Source organism: Pleurodeles waltl, chromosome 3_1 (genome assembly GCF_031143425.1).
Source record: "Pleurodeles waltl isolate 20211129_DDA chromosome 3_1, aPleWal1.hap1.20221129, whole genome shotgun sequence".
Taxonomy (NCBI): domain Eukaryota; kingdom Metazoa; phylum Chordata; class Amphibia; order Caudata; family Salamandridae; genus Pleurodeles; species Pleurodeles waltl.
The window spans coordinates 84399275-84420684 of NC_090440.1; the positions used below are offsets into that span (position 1 = coordinate 84399275).

General features: G+C 40.3%; 1 protein-coding gene across 2 annotated transcripts in view; it reads left to right on the top strand.

The window, feature by feature from the left end:
* The window catches only part of SHANK2 (SH3 and multiple ankyrin repeat domains 2), a 2270638-nt gene that overhangs the window by 2136910 nt on the left and 112318 nt on the right, over positions 1-21410 (top strand). For both annotated transcript variants that reach the window (XM_069221873.1, XM_069221874.1), the window contains one exon: positions 16279-16409. In XM_069221873.1, the coding sequence (XP_069077974.1) occupies positions 16279-16409 (131 nt within the window). The remainder of the gene's footprint in view (positions 1-16278; positions 16410-21410) is intronic.

A 21410-nucleotide genomic window follows, 5' to 3' on the forward strand; every position in this document is an offset into this window, starting at 1 on the left:
CGTATTCAGACATTCCGCCACAAGGGCGGAGAGTACGCCACAGGTGCAGAGACTCCGCCACTAGTGTGCGGCGATGCTGCACTCGTAACTTTACTACATGTAAGTAACTTCATGGATCGGGCCCTTAATGATCACAGAGGCTCCACCGTACCATGAATGTGTTGTTCCTTTTTTATTCAGAATTGTGTAAATTGTTGAAAACATATACGGATATCCCCGTTAATTTGATGAGAAAAAAGCTGTTCAGCTACATATTTAAACACATTTATAATGGTCCCTTCTGTACCTAGGGCAAGAGTGTCCGATATAGGTCACGGAGGACAGAGACCATGACAGATGATTTTCAGACTATTTAGAATTTCAGAGTCATTGGTTACCCTAAAAATCTTGAGTGGGACAAACTTTTTTTATACTAGCTTTGAATAGCTCTGATTTAGCTAGTATTTTCTTGCTATAGTCAATAAAGTTTTTCAGTTGTCCAACAATAAGCCTACAACGAAGGTGACATGATAATATAATTTATTATCCTCTCTGAGCACCTGCAGGCACGTTGCATTAGGTATACAGTCTACATTTTCTTTATTATTAAACATCAGTTTCCAATAGTAGATCTGAGGAACAAAATAAAAAAAGCAAAGTGTAAGGATCCAGCTTCAGACTCAAGCTGTTATAGTGGTTATAGTCAAGAGCAAAAATGAAAAGCATCCCCTTGGATCTCAGAACTGATGGCTCACTATAGTCATGATCTTAGTGAATTCATTCAATCATCCATTCATTCGTGTATTTAAGGTAAGAGATGAGAGATGGGTGAATTATTTGTTCAAACGCAAAACAGATGACAATACGTCCGGTCACCTCCTGCTGCAACCCTTCCCCAGCCCTCAGCCATAAAGCCACCTCCTGCCAATCTCCACCCCAATTCCAACCCATGCCAAACCCCAAAACCTACTCCCAAACACAATCCCAGTCCTGAACCTTGAACACCTTCTGGAGGCCAAGTGTGCAACCTACTGATGCAGCCCTAGCAAACCACGTCAGCACTCGTGCTTGAAGGACTCGCCGTGTAACCCATGTACCACAGAGCAGGAATGTGTGCTCCCAGGGTGATGCCGTTGAGAGGCTAGGACGTGGACTTGGTATGGGTTTTGGGCCTCAGCTGAAAACCACAAACCGGCCTCAAATTTCAAATTTTGTTCCTCAGTTGTTGGGAAGGAAGGGTGAGGGGACGGGGCATGGTTTTTGGGGTGGGGGTTAACCGCATACCTTGGCTGGTTTACAACAGTGGTATTTCCCTCACCCTGCATCATCCCTTCATTAGAAACCACACCCATAGCGCCCTGAACTTTGGACGCGCAGGGGAATATAGCAAAAAAGACCAAGGAGAGAGCTATTGCCACCATGGAGTTGAGCTGGCCTGCTGAATAGAGCAGGTAGGATGATTCCACTTGCAAACCACAGGCAGAGGGACCTCCATCTTATGTTGGTGGGAGGCACAGAGAAGGAAGAAGAGGCAGGAACTAGTGCACCAGATTTTCAATGAGTTGAGTACAAGGTAAGAGTCTCTTTCTCTCTCTTGGTGCTCTGCCCCTGTGATTCTCCCTTTTTTTTTTTACAAGCCATAAACGTTGATGAGACTATAATAAATAGAAACTGACTATGCTCCACTGAAACTGTACCCTTCACATTCAAAAGCACTTAGAATTGATAAATCTTTAACTCTCCCTGATTGAAGTGCTGCTCCCAAATCCAAAAGGGCATCAAATCAGCCTGGTGGTAAAGGGGCCGTTCAAAGGAGGAAAACTTACATCTTAGACTAGAAATGATGGAAACCAGCTGGGAGGACTAAAGCCTCTCCCAGTAATGATAATGAAGGGAATGGAGATGAGAATGTATCCATTTCACTACTGGATGCTCTCTAGCCTACCCAAAAGGGATTACAAACAGATCATGTGCTAAACTATGCCACAAACATCAGCATGCAATCAGGTTTCACACCAAATCTACTACCAACAACATCAGTATTTTGGGTCATCTATCATAACGCCCTCTCACGTGAATGACATATCTAATCCATTTCATAGGCCCTAAATCTTGTCTTCCTTTCCAAGCTCAAAATCTCATTCTAATCAATCGAGAGGAGAGATTCCAGGGGTGTGGGGGTGCCAGAAGGCGAGCATCTGGGTACTTAAGGAACTGAGTAGTCAGCAACCTCTGCAAGGCTCTGTTGCCAATCAGGAGGCAGCAATGATAACAAGAATTACCAATTCTTCTGAAACATTTAATACCAGTAAGACAGCTAATACAATTAATACTGAAAGTTCTAAAGAGGGCAATATATATTTCAAGAGAGTAGCTGAATCAAAAATAGAAAACTCTCGTGTGAATGTAGAGAGCACAGAACTTGTCCCCTATTTGCAGAAAAACATTGTGTCTTTAAAAGAAACTCTGTAACTTCTGAAAGCCAAGAAGATACAGTGACGGATGTCCTGGATTCTTCACTAGATTCATTAACTGAATCCTTCCCCGAAAACAGTTCTTGTTATGAAGCTGAACTGAAACAAGGCAAATCTATCACTAGGCTACAGGTTATCCTAAAAAAGATGACCATGAGTCATCTACCAACATCTATAAGTCTAAGTATAGAATGGATCTGGTGATATTTTGAAGGGTAGTATGAGTGCTGAAACTTTGATCTGTGCATTATAGTTATTTTTTTAAGTCAGGTAAACACTGTGAAGATCTCTACTCTTACAGCCCTGTAACACTCCTTAATGGAGATTATAAATAATTCCACAATTACTACGTAATATATTAAATAAGGCAATGAACCCCTTGATTCATACAGATGAAAATGGTTTTATACAGGGTAGACACCTCAAAACTACCACCTGAATGAGGACGTATACGTATTTTCGCAGAAAAATACCTGAGCAATAATCGTGATGCTGGATGCTGAGAAGGCATCAGACTTTGTGAGCTGGCATAGTTTATTCTGGATCCTTAGTAAATTTGGATTCCCAGTGCATTTCACAAGGTCAACATTTAAGCTGTATAATGGGGCAAGCCAAGGATCATTGTTAATTCTACACTAAGTAATTCAATTAATTTCAAATGAGGAGCAAAGGAGAGATATCCTCTTTTTCCACTTTTTTTTACCTTTTTCACAGAGCCTCTTGCGACTGCCTAGAAAAAATGCAAATATTTCTCCCCTGCTACACAATATGTCTAGGCTAGTTCTTTATCCAGATGACATTATTTTATTCTTGAAACTGGACTACGTCAATATAAATAAAACTCTCAAAACTTTCACTGAATAAGAAGAATTTGGAGGATAAATCATTCTAAGACTGAGACACTCCGATCCTATAAAAGCATACTGCCTCAGGCTCTACAGATATTTCACAGGAATAGGTCAAAAAAATACCTGGAGATTTTCTTATCTGATTTATTACATACATAAATCCTTTAATTGGTAGTTAAGAAAAAAACATTCCAAAATTGAGAAGATCAAATTATGAACTGGAGCGAAAATAATCAATAAATCCATACCAATGCAGTAAAAGTGGAAAATATTAAACAAAGATAAAGACTGTGCAAATGTCGCACTATATCAGAAAAAAAGTTATATAAACACCTCTGCCATCAAAGGATACAGTAAGTGCCTCAGGCAAGACAAATGTTCCACCAGCACAAATGGCTTCTAATATGACGTGGTATTAAACTAAGGGCAGGTGGAATACTGCTTGGCCAATGTATTGGGAACCTTGTCTGTGAATTTTGTAAATCTACCTATTAACCAGCCATCACAGCCTTGAAAACAATGCAGTATGGTATCATAAGAGGTCCTTGTATTCATGTCCGGAAAGGCTCCCGAAGGAATTTCAGTCTCTGACAAAAATGGTTGTCATGTACAAAGAACATGCATAAATGATTCCTTGAAATATGGAGAAAGTTACAGCATTAGGTCTCGGGTGCAGGTTCAGTGTAGGTGTCAACTATAAATTAATTATGCTGCTTTGCTTGCAGGATCTGTAAATCGACTATTCCGAAATTTTGTTTTAACCAATCCTTTGAGAGTCAATTTAAAATGTTTGTTTGAGGTATTAAGATTCCATGGCAGAGTCATCTGTAAGTCTCCAAGGATTGTCTGAATGGCCAAGACCCAAGGATTGACCCTAGACTGTAAAATGACAAGATCTAGATGATGTTTAAAGGTGCCTTTATCCACCATAATTAGCTTAAGCCAAAGTTTCAATATAGCAGCATTTTTAGCCAATGATAGCTCTATAAGACTGAACTCCAGCTGAAGTTGGGCTTCCTTGCTCAGTTTGGTAAGCCGAAGATCTATTTATACAGTGTTGACTGTGCCCTGTTAAGCCATTGATCAGATTTGCCTGGGAAGGTCTATATATGAGCGACTGTAGATATCCGGGCCCAGATTTACTAAGCCCTTGCATTGCCATCGCACCACACAAAGCAATGCAAGGCCTTAGGTTATATTTAAGCATGCAAAACCACCGTGCTTGGCTCAGTAAATACAGAGTAATGCAAGGCAGCACAAATCGCTGCCTTGCGTTACTTTGGGTTGAGAAGGCATTCCATGGGTGGAGTATGGGTTTTCACACATATCAACCCATGGCTTTGGGTAGTAGTAAACCTGGGAATGCGTCAAAATGCTACGACATCCCAACAGAGACGTTTGAGGAGAAACATCTTTTTTTCCTCATTATTTCCTCTTTCTATGTGTGCTGTACTCTGCAGGATGTGGGGAAAGAGCAAAATGCCTCTGAGGATCGTTTTTGTGCGCAAAAACAATCCTACCTGTAACACAGGTACTCTTGCCCAGTGCTGCAAGTGTGCCTGCGCTGGCGCTAGGCGGCACTAAGTGGGCCTGCTGAAAGAAAGCAGGAATGTTCCATATCTTGATAAATGTGGTGCATTCCTCCTCTCTTCATTTGACTCGGCACACCACGTTGTCATGCTGCGTTGCGTTATGACAAATATCAGTAAATCTGGGCCCAGGTATTCAGGACTCCGAAGAGTGGTGCTAAAGAAGGGCCTGTAAGATAATTCGATTTGTTGCGCAAATCTAATGCCTGCTTTTGTGGTAGTATGGGACTCCATGTGATGCATAGAGTGATCTTCCATATTTATAGGGTTTATTTTGAGTTCTTGAAAAGGTGATAACCTTTGTTTTTCTTCATTCATTTCTAAATTGTTATTTCTGTAGTTATGTTCCAGATTAGCCAATGAGTGTTGGAGGCCTATGGCGGGGTGGTCCAATAGGATGGTGTTGTCAGTGAACTGCAAAACATGTAATGGCTGCCTACTTAATTTCGGTGTATATGCCCTACAATTTGTGATTAATTCCTCCATGTCGGTGACAGACTTTATTGGACAAGGTTATGTAGCTTTTCTTGAATTATTAGAATATGAGACTATAAGATTTCTTAGATTTATATATTTTAAATTACAAACCATGAATAAACAAAACTAGATCATGGATCTTGACATGTTGAGAGATACTGTTGTTATCAATCTTATTACCACTTCCCAATTTCTTGTTTTCAGCAGCACTATGCATGAATGAGGTTGGCTTTACCAAATATGACATTATATGATATTTTAGTGTTTGCACCTCAGGACTTTAGATTAAAAAACCTTACACTGTTGCAAAATCGTCCCGAAAACAATGTATTATGTCATATGCTAGCACATTATGTCATATGTTAGCAAGTGTTATAGGGGATTGTTGTCCTGTAATTGTCCAAATCTCCAAAACAAAGTAAGATATAGGAATCTATTATAGTTCTTTATAAAAGGAAGAAGCAGTTCTTTAACCGGTATTTGGTCCTGTTTGTGTACTCTGAGTCTAGATTGGAGGATCTGTTTTTAACAGCTGGCCAGAACTTACTCTCAGATGCAGAACTAATGAAATGGAAAAGCAGATGATATTGTTTAGGTATCTGATCTTACCACGAGGGCAGAATGGAAGCAATGTCCTCTAATTGAAGAGACATTCACAGATTAAGGTTGGGGGGCTTTGGTGGCTATGCACAAAAATAATATTCTTTATTCAGTATACCTATTATAATGCTACTCAAGTGATGACTGAAGACATGTTTCATTACCTATTAGAAACTGATCAAGAGCAGGAAGTTGGTAAATGGTAAAACATTCCATTAGAAATAAACAAACAATCCAGTTTACAAAGGTAGTACAGAAATGGGAAAAGAAACACAAATCATGGTACAATAAATTATTTACATTTTGACACTATGGGCCTGATTACGATTGTGGCAGTCTATAAACTGCCACACTCACAGTGGTGGTCTGGACCGCTGCAAATGCGGCGGGAGAATGCCACATTACAACCATAGCGGTCGGACTGCCAGGGAACCGCCAGCTCCGCCAGGATCTCAGATCCTGGTGGTCTGGAGGATGATGGTGGTCCTAATCCGCCACTTCAGCGCTGCAAGCAGCACTGCCCTGGGGATTACGACCCCCTTCTCCGCCAGCGGTTTCATGGCAGTAGCACTGCCATGAAAAGGCTGGCGGAGAATGTGTACAGGGGGCTCCAGGGGGGCCACTTTACTGCCCATGTACTTGGCATGGGCAGTGCAGGGGCCCCCCGGCCAGCACAATGAACATTGCGAAGGTGCTTGTGCACCTTGCAGGCTACATCATTGCCGCCAGCTCGATTATGAGCCAGAGACAATGCTGTAGCCTGTTTCCTGCTAGGCCAGCAGGCGGAGACCTGAATTTCATCCCAGTGGCCTAACGGGAAACTCTTAATCACTCCGGTGGGGAGGTTGCCGCATAGGCGGCGGCCACCCTGTCGCGAGTTTGGGGGACAGGCTTTCCCGTCCGCCAAACTTTTAATAGGGCCATATATGTGGAGCAAATTTTTGACCAATGTATTTTTTTGCCGAAAGGCTGATTTCCAGAACCCCTGCATTTTTGCATAAAATTGATAGTAAAAAGAAGTCAGTTACATTTATGTGTAGCAGAGATTTTGAAGCTAATCGGTTGAATATAGTCTATCACTGCTCAAAGATGACCAAATTCGTGAAGAAATCTTTGCATATACAGAATTCAAATTGAAGGTTTGTGTGCAGGTTAGCACTCTACAGCTATTGATATTGTTTGGATACATTTCCCCTGTAAATCAATCACTTAGCTTTTGTGTACATGCTAGTGGTGAGATCCAGTTGGCTAACTCAAATAATTAAGGTTTGCAACAGAGAAAACATTTTTTCAATGAGGTCAAAATGATGCATTGTTATAGTTTGAAATTATAGATTAATTGAAATGGTTTTTCTTTTTTCTTTGTAAGTTTAATAATGATGTAAAGTATTTGATAAGGTCTGGAATCCTCATTTACAACCTTTCTCTTATATAGAAATGTTGTGGAATTATTAACAATTTACCAGTAGTGTATTTTGGTGGGGTTGAACGTACCAGCATGCACAGGTGACATGGCCCACAATAGGCACACTCGAGGACAAAGGGAGAACAACAATCTCTGCCCATCAATGAGCCCCTTGGCTATGGTGAAATCAGGGACAGTGTGTTGTGAGACACTGACACAAATGTAGGCAGTCTTAGGTTGCATTTAGTATTGGAACTATGAAAATGTCTGAATGCTGAATTAAAAGCCTACATTTGGATAATGAGTTTTTTGTAATCTTTGTAAAAATATGTTTTTGATGAGAATAAGAAATATGTCCTAGCCACTGTAGTAATAGTTGTTGATCAGCGACTGGAAAATAGGTGCTAAATGAAGTTGTACCCTGTTGGAAAATGTGCGAGGTCAACTCTGCATTCCCCCATCCATCATTTAGTGGTTGGTAGTTAATAATTTTATCTTGTTTTTATATAGCTTCCTTGACAACTGCCAAGATTCTACTTGTTCAAAAATAGAACCACAATCCTCTGAAAATGCCGTGTTACTATACTTTCGTCCAGTAGTGTTATGAGAGACTTGTTTCTGTCTATAATCTTTAACCTGTGTACACATTGTAATTAATGCAAATTCAATTATTATGTTATAACTGTGTTTCTTATGTATTAGACTTAGCTTGAGTTCTTCCACTGATTTGATGTAGGTTCTTTCCTCCCTATTCTTAAGGTTTGCAGTTGTTTCTGATGAAATCATAATATCCAAAAATGATGGAGTATTTATCCCAGGTAGATTTGTGAGATCATAATGATCACACTATTGTGAAAACATGTTGTTGAAATACCTCTATCTTTAATCATGTATTCTGCTGTAATACATATGTGGCCTTCTGCCTACGTACCCTTGTTATTATAGTTCACTTTGTAATGGTGATAAGTCTGCTAAGGGAAATCTCTTTAGATTCTGTGTGGTGTTGGTTACATGGGAATGTCCTAAGGTAGATTGTCATGATTTCTGAGTTACCCTTCTGAGGGGACAGTTATTGCAGCTTAATGTTCATGCACCTCATTATAAACATGATTTCAAGTGTTAGAATAGTTGACATTTTGTGCAAAATTGCTGTAGGGATGATAATTTAATGCACTTACATACATTTGTTAACACCTTATCCCAATCTTCCTTTTATATGTGTTATCTCAGCAGTACTGTCCAATTCAAAATGTATATTTTGTATTCTCTAATACATTCTGCACAACAGTTCTGTATTGTTGCAAAATATAATTTCATCAATTAGTTGCTATTTTAAAACTTACTAAATCAGTTAGTATATTTGATTAATATTTGTAACACATTTTCTAAAACAACACCTCAGTTGTGTGCATTACAATACTCTACATCCTGTTTCCATACTCCAAGACATTTTCATAAATTATTGATGATTGAATATATGATGTATTGCATTTTTCCTGTGTTTTAAATTGTACCAATTTTGGACCTTTTTTAAAGATGCCTGAACACAACGGAATGTTTAAGAAAACACGATGGGCCTCATTTACGAGGCCCTAGCGGCACCATCTGCCACCGGAGCGTCTTTTTTCTTAGGCCCTGGTGGTGCGGTTTGCCAGTCCATATTTACAAGACCACGCAAAGTCACCTTGCATGGCTTTTCATGGGCTTGTAAAAGTGAACCACTTTCACGCATAACACTGCATAACATGGGTGTTGCTTGGGGTGTTCCCAAGCAACACCCATAGAACCCAAAGGAATCTGACGCATTCCCAGATTTACAAGTCTGGGAATGCATTAGAGTCCTACGCCACCTGAGGGGTAGCGTAAGAATGATGGCTTTCTGCAGCACACAAATAAAGAGGAAACACCTCTGTGGGGTGAGCTTGCGCGAGAGGGTACCTTACTTTTATGGGATGATCTGGTAAGGATGACGAATGGATCGCTGTCCAGGTTAAAATACTTACAGATAAAAGAGTGGGAAAAATAAATTAAAGGGGGATTGGGAGAGGTAAACGCTTTGGAAGGTTCCTTTTTAGATCTAGCGAGTTCGACACCAGTGAAGAGGTTGGCGGTGTGGTATTGGGAAATATTAGAAACCTTGGATGAGAATTTTGTGTTACCAAATAATTTGTGGGGCAAGGTGGTGGCAGGCGACAAGATTGGGACATGGTGGAAAAAGTCGTTGGTGATGCTGTATGAAGTAGTGTAGCCTGCCCCACTAAGGAAAAAACATTTTTATACTCTACATAGAGCATATATATCTCCGGCAAAGCTTGCTAAGTTTAAGAAGGGGGAAGGGTGCAAATGTCCGAAATGTGGTGGCCAAGGAGCAACGGATATTCATATGTTTTGTGATTGCCCTACTATTCAGGTATTTTGGGAGGAGGTTTTTGGGGCAATATCATCTATGCTGGACTGGGAAATCGATATATCACTCCCTCTGATTATATTTGGACAATCACAGGAAGAGGGATCATGGATCAGGGTGAATAAAATTAACCGTAAATTTGTGTTTTATGCAATTGTGTTGGGCAGGAACGAAATTTGTAAAAATTGGATGAAGGAACACCCTCCGAGTTATACAGACTGGCTTAAGGCAGTTTTACGGGTGGCGAATATGGATTTAAATGCACAGGGCTCCAGGAGAAATGCAGAACTGTGGTCGCCATTGCTAAAATGGGAGGGAGTAGCTTGAAGTTGCCTTTTTGCTTTTGTTAATACTTTAGATTGAGAGACTGTATGAAATTGGCTTGGTTATTTTCTCTTTCTTGTCCAATGATTAGCCACCGTTTGATGCTTCGGCTGGTTTGCTCAGGCAGACCGGGAGATACAAGGGTGCACACCCTGGCTAGAGTCTCTCTCTTAGTTAGAGGGCGAGAAGGCTATAGGAACTAGGAAGTGACTCAGTAAGCGGGGTTGAATGAGGACAAAAGAAAAAAAAAAAAAAGAGGAAACACCTCTTGTGATGGTTTTTGTGCAGGAAGGTCTTCCTTCCCTGCACAAAACAATCATCTCCGCAAATCAGCCATCCTTGCACCATGGTACAAGGCTGCCTGCATTGGCACTAGGCAGCAATTTGTGTGCCAGTGCTGGGGAGACGACAGAAATGTGCTGAATCTTGTAGCCCTTGCCCAGTGGTGCAGGGCTGCACAGCAAGGCACTTGCTCTCCCCCCCGCTCCACGGGCGTTATAAATGAGGCCCTATATATTTTGTAGTTCATGCCATTCAATTCACACTACACTTTACAAAATATCTTCTGAAGGTTGATTTAATCATATTGGGTCTCTTTACTTGTAGACCCATCCTTTTAGTGTATCAAGTATTGTCTTTAGTGTAGTTTTTGCAGTGTCCCTTTCTAGAATATTTTAAAACTAAATAGGTTTTCAGTTACAGCAACCTTGTCCGGCCCTAAAGTTCTTGATCTCATAACTAGAGTTATTGATTTCTCATGTTTAAGCTCTGGTTATAGTTGTCACACACTAAAGATGAGCATAGGATGTCTCAAAGATGTTGCCAGTTAGCATAAAAGGTGGAGCTCTTCCAAACTACAGGTGTATAGGAAGGATTGAATGGAAGCAGAGACTATTTAATTGCTAATTGTAAATGCGCCTACTATTTTGGAGTATACATCTCAACTGAGAATATTTTCAATTGAAGAACTTTTTACAATTTTAGCACCATAAATCTTTGCAGTGCTCTTATTTGTTCTTAAATTATGTTGTACAAGTTTTATAATATACTATTTGAGCTTTATATTTTTCATCAAATAATCAGATAATTCTCTTTTCCCTCAGAAATTCAGTGCTTACAGTATGATCACATTTCAGTATGATCACATTTCAATGAACAATGTGTCTGAAATTAAATAAATGGCTCACATATTCCTTCTAGGATAAAAGCATTTTCAAATTTACAAGCATGTCAAAGGTACACTTCCACAAACATGCAGACATTGCACAGACCCCTATTGCTTTCAGCACAGTTGCAGATATGCAAATGCTCACTGAAAAAATACTATTTTATTTTCTGCTTCATTTGGGATATATATAAGCAAGCAGATTCCAAAGCCTGATTCACACAATCAGTATAAATATAATTGTAAGATTGCATATTGTGTTTATTATAGCTGACAATCCATCAGTATGGTGTTTCTAACATGTAATACATTTAGGGCCTCATTATGACATTGGCAGCAAATGCCGCCTACCGGCACGACGACGTCCGCCAACATACTGTCGCCGTGACTACCGACTGTCCATGGAATTATGACCGTAGCCGGAATTCCGCCAGAAGGCTGGCGGAATTCCGACTACGGTCATGGCGGCAGACGGCGGTAAGGTGGCGCTGCTGCCAGCAGCAGCACCACGGCAGCAAAACACCGCCTAGGGCTGGTGGTGTTTTACTAGCGGATGCTGCTGCTGGTAGCAGCGCTGCGTCCTGTCTCCTGCCGGATGACCCCCTGCAAGCAGGTAAGTTGGGTTCTCTGACAGGAGAGGAGGGTTGGGGGTGTTGTGTGCGTGTGTGGGGCTGTGTGTGACTGTGTTTGAATGCGTGCATGCATGAGTGGGTGTGTGTGTGTACGTGCATGTTGTGTCGTGTGATTGCTTGTGTGCCTGGATGTATGTTCGTGAGTGTTGCTGTGAGTGTGTATGAATGTTGCATGCGTGGGTGAATGTGTGTATGCATGTGTGTATGGGTGTGTATGTATGTGCGTGTATGTGTGTATATGTGGGGAGGGGGGCAGAAGGGTGAGGGGGAGGGTTGGGGAGGGCTCTGGGGAGTGGGAGAGGGGCAGGGGAGACCCCTATCAGTGCCAGGGAAGGAATTCCCTGGCACTGATAGTGCCTACCGCCATGGTTTCCGTGGCGGTACAGAAACCACGGAAACCATGGCGGTGGGCAGGGTCAAAATGCCATGAGCAGCCTAGTGATGGCCGCCTGGCTGGCGACTGTGGTCTCCAGCCCGGCGGTCGTTACCGCCGTGACGGTCGGTGTGTTAACTTTGCGGTTTGGCTTTGGCCAAACTGCCAATGTCATAATAGTGGAGGTATGTACCGCCAGCCTGTTGGCGGTAATACCTCCACTATTACACCGACCGCCGGGGTCATAATGACCCCCTGAGATTAAATAAGTGGGGGGATGGATTGTCAAAGTCTCAATGCACAATTCAGAATATATATACACATTCTTACGTTTGTGTGTATTCACAAATATTAGAGATGGGAACACCATTAGAAAGTTTTTTCCCAAAATACTTTTGTCACGGTGGGAGTTGTACAGCAGCACTTTCAAATGCCATGAAGCTTTAAGGGAAAGGGTTTCTTCAAAATGTTCAAAGTGTAAATGCACATTTCAGGAGTATTAAGGCAGACTTTCTGCCTAGTAGACAATCCATCTGGTTAAATGAGTGAAAGGTGGAGTACTCCATGAAAACTATGACTGTGGTAGATTTTCATGAATACTCCCTAGAAGTTTCATGAATCCCCCAAAAATTAAAACTGTATCCCAGGGAAATATGCAGCTATATAGAATTAAATTTCTGACTGTTGTAAAATAACTTTGTGTATTGTCTAAGAGTGGTTATCTCATAAGAATTGAATTTTCCAAATTTTTGACTGAACCTCATGTTTAAGAGCTGGTATGCTGGTAATGGTGAGCTATAGAATAAGAGCCTACTTTATATTCTATTGCCCACCACCTCGACACAGATTTTAGGAGGCAGAGATGAACCCCATGGATACCCATAGCTAATCATTTGTTAGCTAGGTCAAGCTCACAGCTTAACCCTTAAAGGAAGTGATGAGAATACAAGCTACAGTGCTGCATAGTTCAACTCAGATAAGTGATAATGCATGTAATATATGCAGACAAAAGACATTTTTAAAATATGTGCCATGAATTACTGGACTCTGCTCTTGGTAAAATAAAGCAGTAATTTTCAAAGTGTGATGAAATATATTTACAGCTGACCAGTGGTAATTTAGGATGAATGTCTTAGGGTAAATGTTCATTCCAGGCTTCTAAAGTGAGTGAGAGAACTCTTTGTTAGAAAACATTATAAAACTATCAAGGGACACAATTCACTCAAGCTTAGTGATTGGAGAACTGGATGATTTGAGGACATTGCTGCTGTTGCAGTACATTATCTTCAGGTAACCTGGCAGGTCCCTCTGAGGTAGCTAGACATTATGGGTCTATGAGGTGTTGCATCTCACAATTCCACTCACAACTTAGTCAGACGCTGTATTTAAGATACCTCTTACATTGAAGCATATGATTAGCCTCATGGGAGGGCCAAGTCTCAGGTTTGAAGACAAGTGAGAGAGAATTTCTGCATGGGATTTTCATGCTTGACTTCACCTATTTTTCCTCACTGCACACAGTATCTCATCCATATCTCAGTAATTGTACATTCTTTCCACTATTGGGTGTGGTGGCATGCCTCGGTGTAGGAAGTGAAACCATATCTTTTTAATCTAGTGATGTATAAAGTTGAAGCTAATGGGCAGTGTGTCAATAGTATTGGTATTAGGATTAATTGATAGTTAATAGGTAATCATCCAACTTCTTAGATTCAGATCCTTCCTTTAACCCTAGAGTGCAGATGTTATTGCACTGTGATTTCTCCTCTTAGGCCCTCGTTTTGTGTGAGCTTGAATAAATCCCATTATTTTTTCCTTCTTGATTTCCCATTACCAGGATCCCGGTAATTCCAGGGTGGGAACATAACACAAATTTTGGGGGAATGAAACACAGGTACTGTTTGTTTGTGCCAATTTCTGCATTTTTCCCTCTGGTATTTGGCTCTGAGCAGCCAAAACCACTATGTGAAACACCACTACTCATAATTCTGATGGACCTGTTAATCGGACGTTAGGGCCACTGTTAATGAAGGCCTAAATCTTCTGCTAATTTAGCATACAGCACCTGATGTCTGTGTTGGTCCAACAATCTGGAAAAGGAATCATTGTTTCAATTTATCTTTAACACCTGTGTTTAGCCAATTTCTATTTAGGAGTTTGGGCAGTAATTGCTACACAGGCACTTTTTGGTTGTGTGTACAAACATGGTAAAACCCAAGGATGATACTGGTTACATTATGTTACTTTAGTTTAGAAAGTAATCCTAATTCAAGACTTCATGCCCCTAAGTCTCACAATATGTCTGTGGAAGATTTGCAACAGTGAGGGGTTTCCTGCATAAGAAAGTCTGAACTATGAGCTTTAATCTTCATCCAAAAAGTATCTGTTTTTTGCATACCTAGGTCGAAATAATTCACAAATCTCTGTCAGGTCCTGTGTGATTTTCAAACACCTGAGGTCGGCTCCTTTACCCCAGGTTAGGTGCAGGAATTTACAAATGGAAGAGGCCATGTCCATGTTCCATAAATGGTTGCCCAAAACACAGAAATAGACAACCACTACCCCATTCTCCCAGACTTCAGCAGATTCCTTAACTTTACCAATTCCCAGTGCACCGAAATGCCAGATGCCACTTCACAAATATTCATTAGTCACACTAGCTTGTACACATTACAAAAGGCGTGTTTGCTCAGGGAAAGAGTACTTCAGTCAGGAGTCATGTGTCCCTTAATACCTTTATGGCAAGAAGACACATAAAAAAAATAACAATTTACATAGGCTGCTACCACGTGCATCAGGAGTGTAATTTCAATTTCAATTAATGAATGATAGCTGTGCTGTTTGCACCCTGCCCTGCCACTAGCGAAAGGGTACTATTTAGTATTAGAATATTGGAATGCTGGAAGCTCCCTTGAAAACAATGGAGTGCTGCGGGCTTTTACTGGCCGGTAAAAGCCCGCAGCGCCAACATTCCAATGTTCGCTTTGTTCACAGCAACAGCTGTGAACAAAGCCTCACGGAGCCCGAGGGGATTTTGATCCCCTCGGGCTCCGTGAAATTTTTTTTTTTAATAGAACATTCTGCCCTGAGTTGCAGAATGTTCTAATAGCCTTAGAACCCGCCGTAGCGGGCTCTACCGGCTATTAAAGTCCCTCTCCCTTGTTAAATGCCCTCGCCTTCGGCTCGGGCATTTAACGCGGGGAGCGGGCCTTTAATAGCCGGTAGAGCCCGCTACGGCGGGTTCTAAGGCTATATTACAACATTAGAATGTTGGGAGCTCTATTGAAGGCAATAAAATTGCTCAGGGCTGAAGACGGCTGTATTAGCCTTTTGCCTAGAGATTAGAATGTTGTCTTTCAGCTTTCCCTTTATAATTTTACCCCCAGTGCGCGGAATGTTCCAATAGCCTTATAACCCTTCTGGCTTAGGTTATACTAGTTGTTAAAGGCCCTATCTCTTGTTAAAGGCCCTCACTCGCGACTCAGGCCTATATTCCAGTTCAGGGCCTTTTACAACCGGTGTAGCCCTCGGCAGTCATAGTAGGGTGCATATTGTAGATAAATGATACTTCCTAGGACATCACTTGGCGTCTTTGTGCACAATATACCAAATCACGCGAAAAAGCTATTTTTTTGTAATCAAGATGCAAACAAGTGCTGGACTGGCACACCGTTTCTAAAAGATTTTCTCTCCGTTTCTACATAGATATGCTCGCTTTACATGTTGAGGGTTGGAAGAGGAGGATTGTTTTTCGAATCAAACTAAGTAAACAAAAACTGCATGCAAGTGTAAAACTTGAAAGCATGCATGGTATGCAAAAGCATCAGCAAATGCTCTGCTTGCATGCCCCTGGAAGTCCTGCTCAAGCCTTGCCTGGCACAACACACCGCCCAAAATATTTCTTTTGCATTTTAATCCATTGACCATCCTCTGCTAGTGCAGCTGCTTTGGAAGGCTAGACCAGCAAACCATGAGTACTGAATTGCTGTTTCGGTTCTCTTGCAGATAAAACAGATGACAATGTTCCAGTGTCCAAGCCCTTAAAGCCTTTGGAAAATGTGACTGGGGACTCTAGAGTGGCCACCATCAAGCAGCGTCCCACCAGTAGATGCTTCCCCTCCACAACAGACATGAACGTGAGTATGTGGCTGGATGTAGTTCGTTGCCAAGGCAGACTGCCATCTTGGGCACAGCGTGGAGAAGGAGCACAGACTTTGTCAGCACAGGCATGGTAGATGACAGAGGAATAAGCCTAACATGTTTATGCAGTCCCTCAATGTTTAAACCTGCTCTTGGAAAGGCTATTTGGGTCACCACCCCCAACATTCCCTCTGGTCAAGTGGTGGACCAGCCTAACCCATGTTTTTGTTATCGTTGCCTTCTCTCCCAGGCAGTTTGGCGGTCTGTTTCTTTGAAGAAATAATTCCATATTTATCACTGGGAACGTGTGGTTGGGGGATCCCATCCTCACTACCAAATTTAGAATCAGTAGGGAGGTTTAAATCAATATATGTATTAATGCTATGCACATCTAGGTCATACCCAGTAGTCACCTCATTACAGATACCACAGGTTACCCCTTCCAATGTAGCCTAGTATGATGATCTTCTCCCTAGATGCGCATTTATGTTAGAAAATGCAAGTCTCATTCTAGCCTTTCCCCTTTCAGTGTATATACTTTTTATTTCTAAATTTCTTGTAGGCTCTAGATTAGGTTCATGGGGTGATCATATTGTTAGAAAATTAAAAATACACAGAACGTTATCGGGCCTCTTGATTATCTCTGAACTTGCATCAATCTGGTCAGGGCCAGTTCCCATCTCAAAAATTGCACACCAGCTTCATAATAAGGGTGCCTATTTCTGCTGCCTTAATGGTGAGTTGGATTCCACTTCTTTCAGCTTTCATCGGTCCAGCTCCAGTGGTCTGCAGTGTTCCTACTTCCATCTTGGATTCTGGCTGATTCTGCCTAGATCTGCATCCTTGACCCGGGAAGTGTAATGCTTGAGATTCATTCCAAAATCCCTGAGTTCTTTCTTGTCTCTTGAGTTAAACAAATCCAGATGCTTTTTTTGGCAATTTCAGAAGTTTTATGCAGGAATTATCTGTTTCTAATGGATCAGCCAGGAAGAAAAATCAATGGCTTCTCTGCTGGAGGTGAAATAGAATTGCTCCTGCTCAATATCCCATAGCATCGTATTTTTTTTTCCCAGAAATACGTGATCTCTTTTTTGGAAATGTTGCTAATTTTGAGTTGGCACTCTAGAAGACCAGTTTAGGACTATTTCGGACCGGGCAAAAGTTTACTTCTGTATTTTATTTAGAATATATTCCTTACTTTTTTAATTTACAGAGGCTTCAGTTGTATTTCTGCAATGTTGTGACATTCACCGGAGTAGCTGTGAATTCTGTTGTGAATTCTAGTTCCTTCTATGACAATACTTGTTTGCATTTTGAAATGCAACAGGTGTGCATTTGCTTAAAGGATTATACAAGTGCAATTACATTTTGATATTTTTTTTATGGGCAAAAATATGTTTGTTTCTAGAGAAGCCCGTTTCCCTGTGCCCACAACCATTTTCGGTGTATTACCTCCAGATACTCCTTTACTTCTGCCCTTGAGAGGAGTAACTCTTGCACAGGGTGGGAAGATCCTTTGCAAAGGTTTGTGGATACCCACATTCTCGCAGGAGTGTAGGTGTTCACCTTCTTTCTAAGGCATCACCGCGATGCAGCACCTACTTCTTACCCCTATGAACAGATCTGCTCCATGTTACATTTGCACAGTACTCAAATTCTCTTTGGTGTGAGAAAATTGCTTTTTGAGCATGAAAGATTTGAAATACAAACCATCAGTTATTGGGCCAAACAAGACATTTTGTGCACCTAAGATTGGAAATGGCCTTCAGCGTTGTGCCCTTGAAGTGCAATAAATAAATTCACATCTACACCAAGAGCAATGCTTCGGGCCTGTGTCACTCACCAATATAGCCTAACAGGTCAGTGAGAAGTAGTTCTCCCAGACTGTCTTCTACTGAGAAACATTTGACTGCACTCACTCACACCCTTTCAGAGGACCTTTTTGTTACTTATTTGCCTTTGAGATTCTATCCTAATGAATGTCAATTATTTGCTGTAATATGGTTTATATTTCCCACAATAGGATCTAATATTTCTTGAAGTCTTCCTTTTCTTTTTATTTGATATATCTGCCTTATTTCTACAGGACAGTACTACAACCGAGGTCACTGGTAACTACATTGCCAGTAACCAGAATTTCAAAATTCTAATCATAGCTCCAAAGAAAAGTGGCTCTCAAAGACAATAATACCTGCTTTTCCATGGAGCACTTTATACCACATTGTAAACAACCTCTGTGTTATACCTCATCCACTACATCACCCTATTATTACATTGTAAGGTATGAATAAATGAATGAATGTTGTTATGGGATAAGGTAGATGACTTAAAGTTAAAAAAAATAATATACACACCTTGATGATGTGGTGGTAAGTGGTGTACTGGATGTGACGTAACTGTCAGTCAATATAAATGAACTCAATATACGGTCATGTAACCTATTGCATTTCTGCTGTTTCTAAGCGCTGTAAATAATGGGTTTTTGTATTATCCTATAAATGGTACTCAATTTGCCAACTTTGGAGAGATGGAATGCTAAGTTGGCTTTGCCGGGATTCAAACCTGTGACCTGGGGACCACATCATATGTTAACAAACAGTGTTAAGTCACTGAGTCATCTTGTCAGCTGTAGGAAAATGATTTTGTGAATACTGTCTATTTGAATTAATCGCATTACTTATAATGCTTTCCTTCTACTTCATTAATTCAACATTCCTGTAACTGATAGTATGGATTTTCTTCCTTACTCCATTCCCTCATTAATCTCACTTGTACGATTACATGAACTGTTTCTCTCTTAACATAACATTTACCCTATGCCCTGAAACTTGTAGTGCATGTATTGCACATAAGCTTAACACTGCCTCTGTTCCTAATGATAGCAATACCCCTTACTTTTACACTATCCCTAGCACTGGAGTTAATCCCTTCCCATAACTTTATATATAATTCATGATGCCATTTGTTTTTCTTCATTTCATTTAATCAAAACTTTGTTAATCTTAAAATAAGAATGGCTCTCCAATTGCTTACTTAAACCCCTTGTAATAATTTTGTTTATATGTTTTGACTGTTCCTTTTCTTTATCATATTTCTGTAAAATAATTAAAAAAGTTTCTGTATTGTAATTAATTATGTGAATTAAATTCAGGTTTATTATTTAATCATACCTGGAATACTAAGCATGCTGAAGCTTAACCCTAAATTCATTTTCTTATTAATGTCTTTTCTCTGTGTACTTTCAATTACGATATGGCAATTTGTTTTGCATGAATGGGGGCAAATCCTTCCATTACCTCATTTTTTAATTAGATTAACTTTGTTATTCAAGTTCTTTGTTGATACTTTTTAAATTGAGCTTTAAAATGGCTTACATTTTTATTTATTGAACTTTGTAGCTGCTACTTTTAAACTAACTTGTAAACTTTTTATTTACTTACCATCGAATTCCAAATGGATGGTTCAAAGTGATGACGTTCAAACTAATGACAGTTGAATTAATGGAATAAACTGATATGATGGTGCCAAAGCAATATTTAACAATTAATGGTGGTGCACCTATTACTCCTCTGAAAGGGAAAAGGTCCTTCACCACTCTGATGTCTAAATCCAGAAAATTAAATAAAGCATGCAAATTAAACATCAAAAACAAGGCTTATTTTATTGTGCCTGGGCATGTCCATTGGAACAAAGATAAGGATTTTTAATCAGTAGAGCTATTGAGTTAATATGAGTGCAATTATAATCCCAATTCCAGAGGCAAGAGGAGAATCTGCTGGATCAGGGTTACAAGGCGGAAACTCAACCATCTGATAATTTCTCACATCACATTTTTCCTGGAAAAAAAAAACTGTTGAACAGGAATGGTAAAAGTACCAGAAATGAGTGAAAAACTTCAGACATCCATAGAGGGGCATAGTACATTGTTAAGTGGTTTATTTTGGTTAGAAACTATGGTAAGGAATCCCACAAGAAAGAACGCCCATGTCCTGTTGATATCTCACCTTGCATTGATTTAAAACCTTCAGTGAACGTGGAAGGTAAGTAAGGAACAAGTCATGATGTCCCATAACTTGGACTTATTCTCTATATGAAGTATTGATGCCCAAGAAAAGAATTCAAGTCTGAAGAGTAGGAAAATCAAACAATCTTTTATAGTTGAAAAAATACTTTTAAAATGCTGATTTAGCTGTTTCTGAAAGAGTCATATCTATTATCCCAGAATACGTTTAAGAGAGTCCAAAATACTGTAAGTAAATCATTTGCAACAATCTATGTAGGACAAATTCTTATTTAACAAGATTAAAATTGTTCAACATAGGCTATGCTCCACTAGAAAACAGTTACCGTTTATCAGCAGTAAATTGTGTATAAATAACTTAAGGCCAAAGTAGGCTTGCAAAGAAAATTCAGAAATAATTTTCCAGCTTGATTATAGTAAAATGATCTTGGTCTGTGGTAAAAATGATCCAGCAGTAGGGGAAAAGATTTGCTTATAAGGTACACTAGCAAACTTTGCAAAGGACAAAAATCGAGCAAATGGCAAAACTTTACCAGTGGAAGAAAAGTCTTTAGACACACCTAGTTTTATGGCAGTTTGGCTCCTTTAGTCTTGCCCCAAATAGTTGTCACCTTGTGGTCTGTTCGGATTTTACCAGAGATATTTACATATACACAGACAAAAACGCACACAGATTCCCCCTCTCTCTGTTTTGAAAGTCTTCAAAAATGTGGGTTATTTTTACAAAATCTTGTGTTTTCTCTTACTTAGTAACCCTACCAATCTGCATCCCTCTCCCTTTCCACTGCCCCTTAAGCCCCTCTCATGCATGTGAACATTAAGGGCCTGATTCTAACTTTGGAGGACGGTGTTAAACCGTCCCAAAAGTGGCGGATATACCACCTACCGTATTACGAGTTCCATAGGATATAATGGACTCGTAATACGGTAGGTGGTATATCCGCCACTTTTGGGACGGTTTAACACCGTCCTCCAA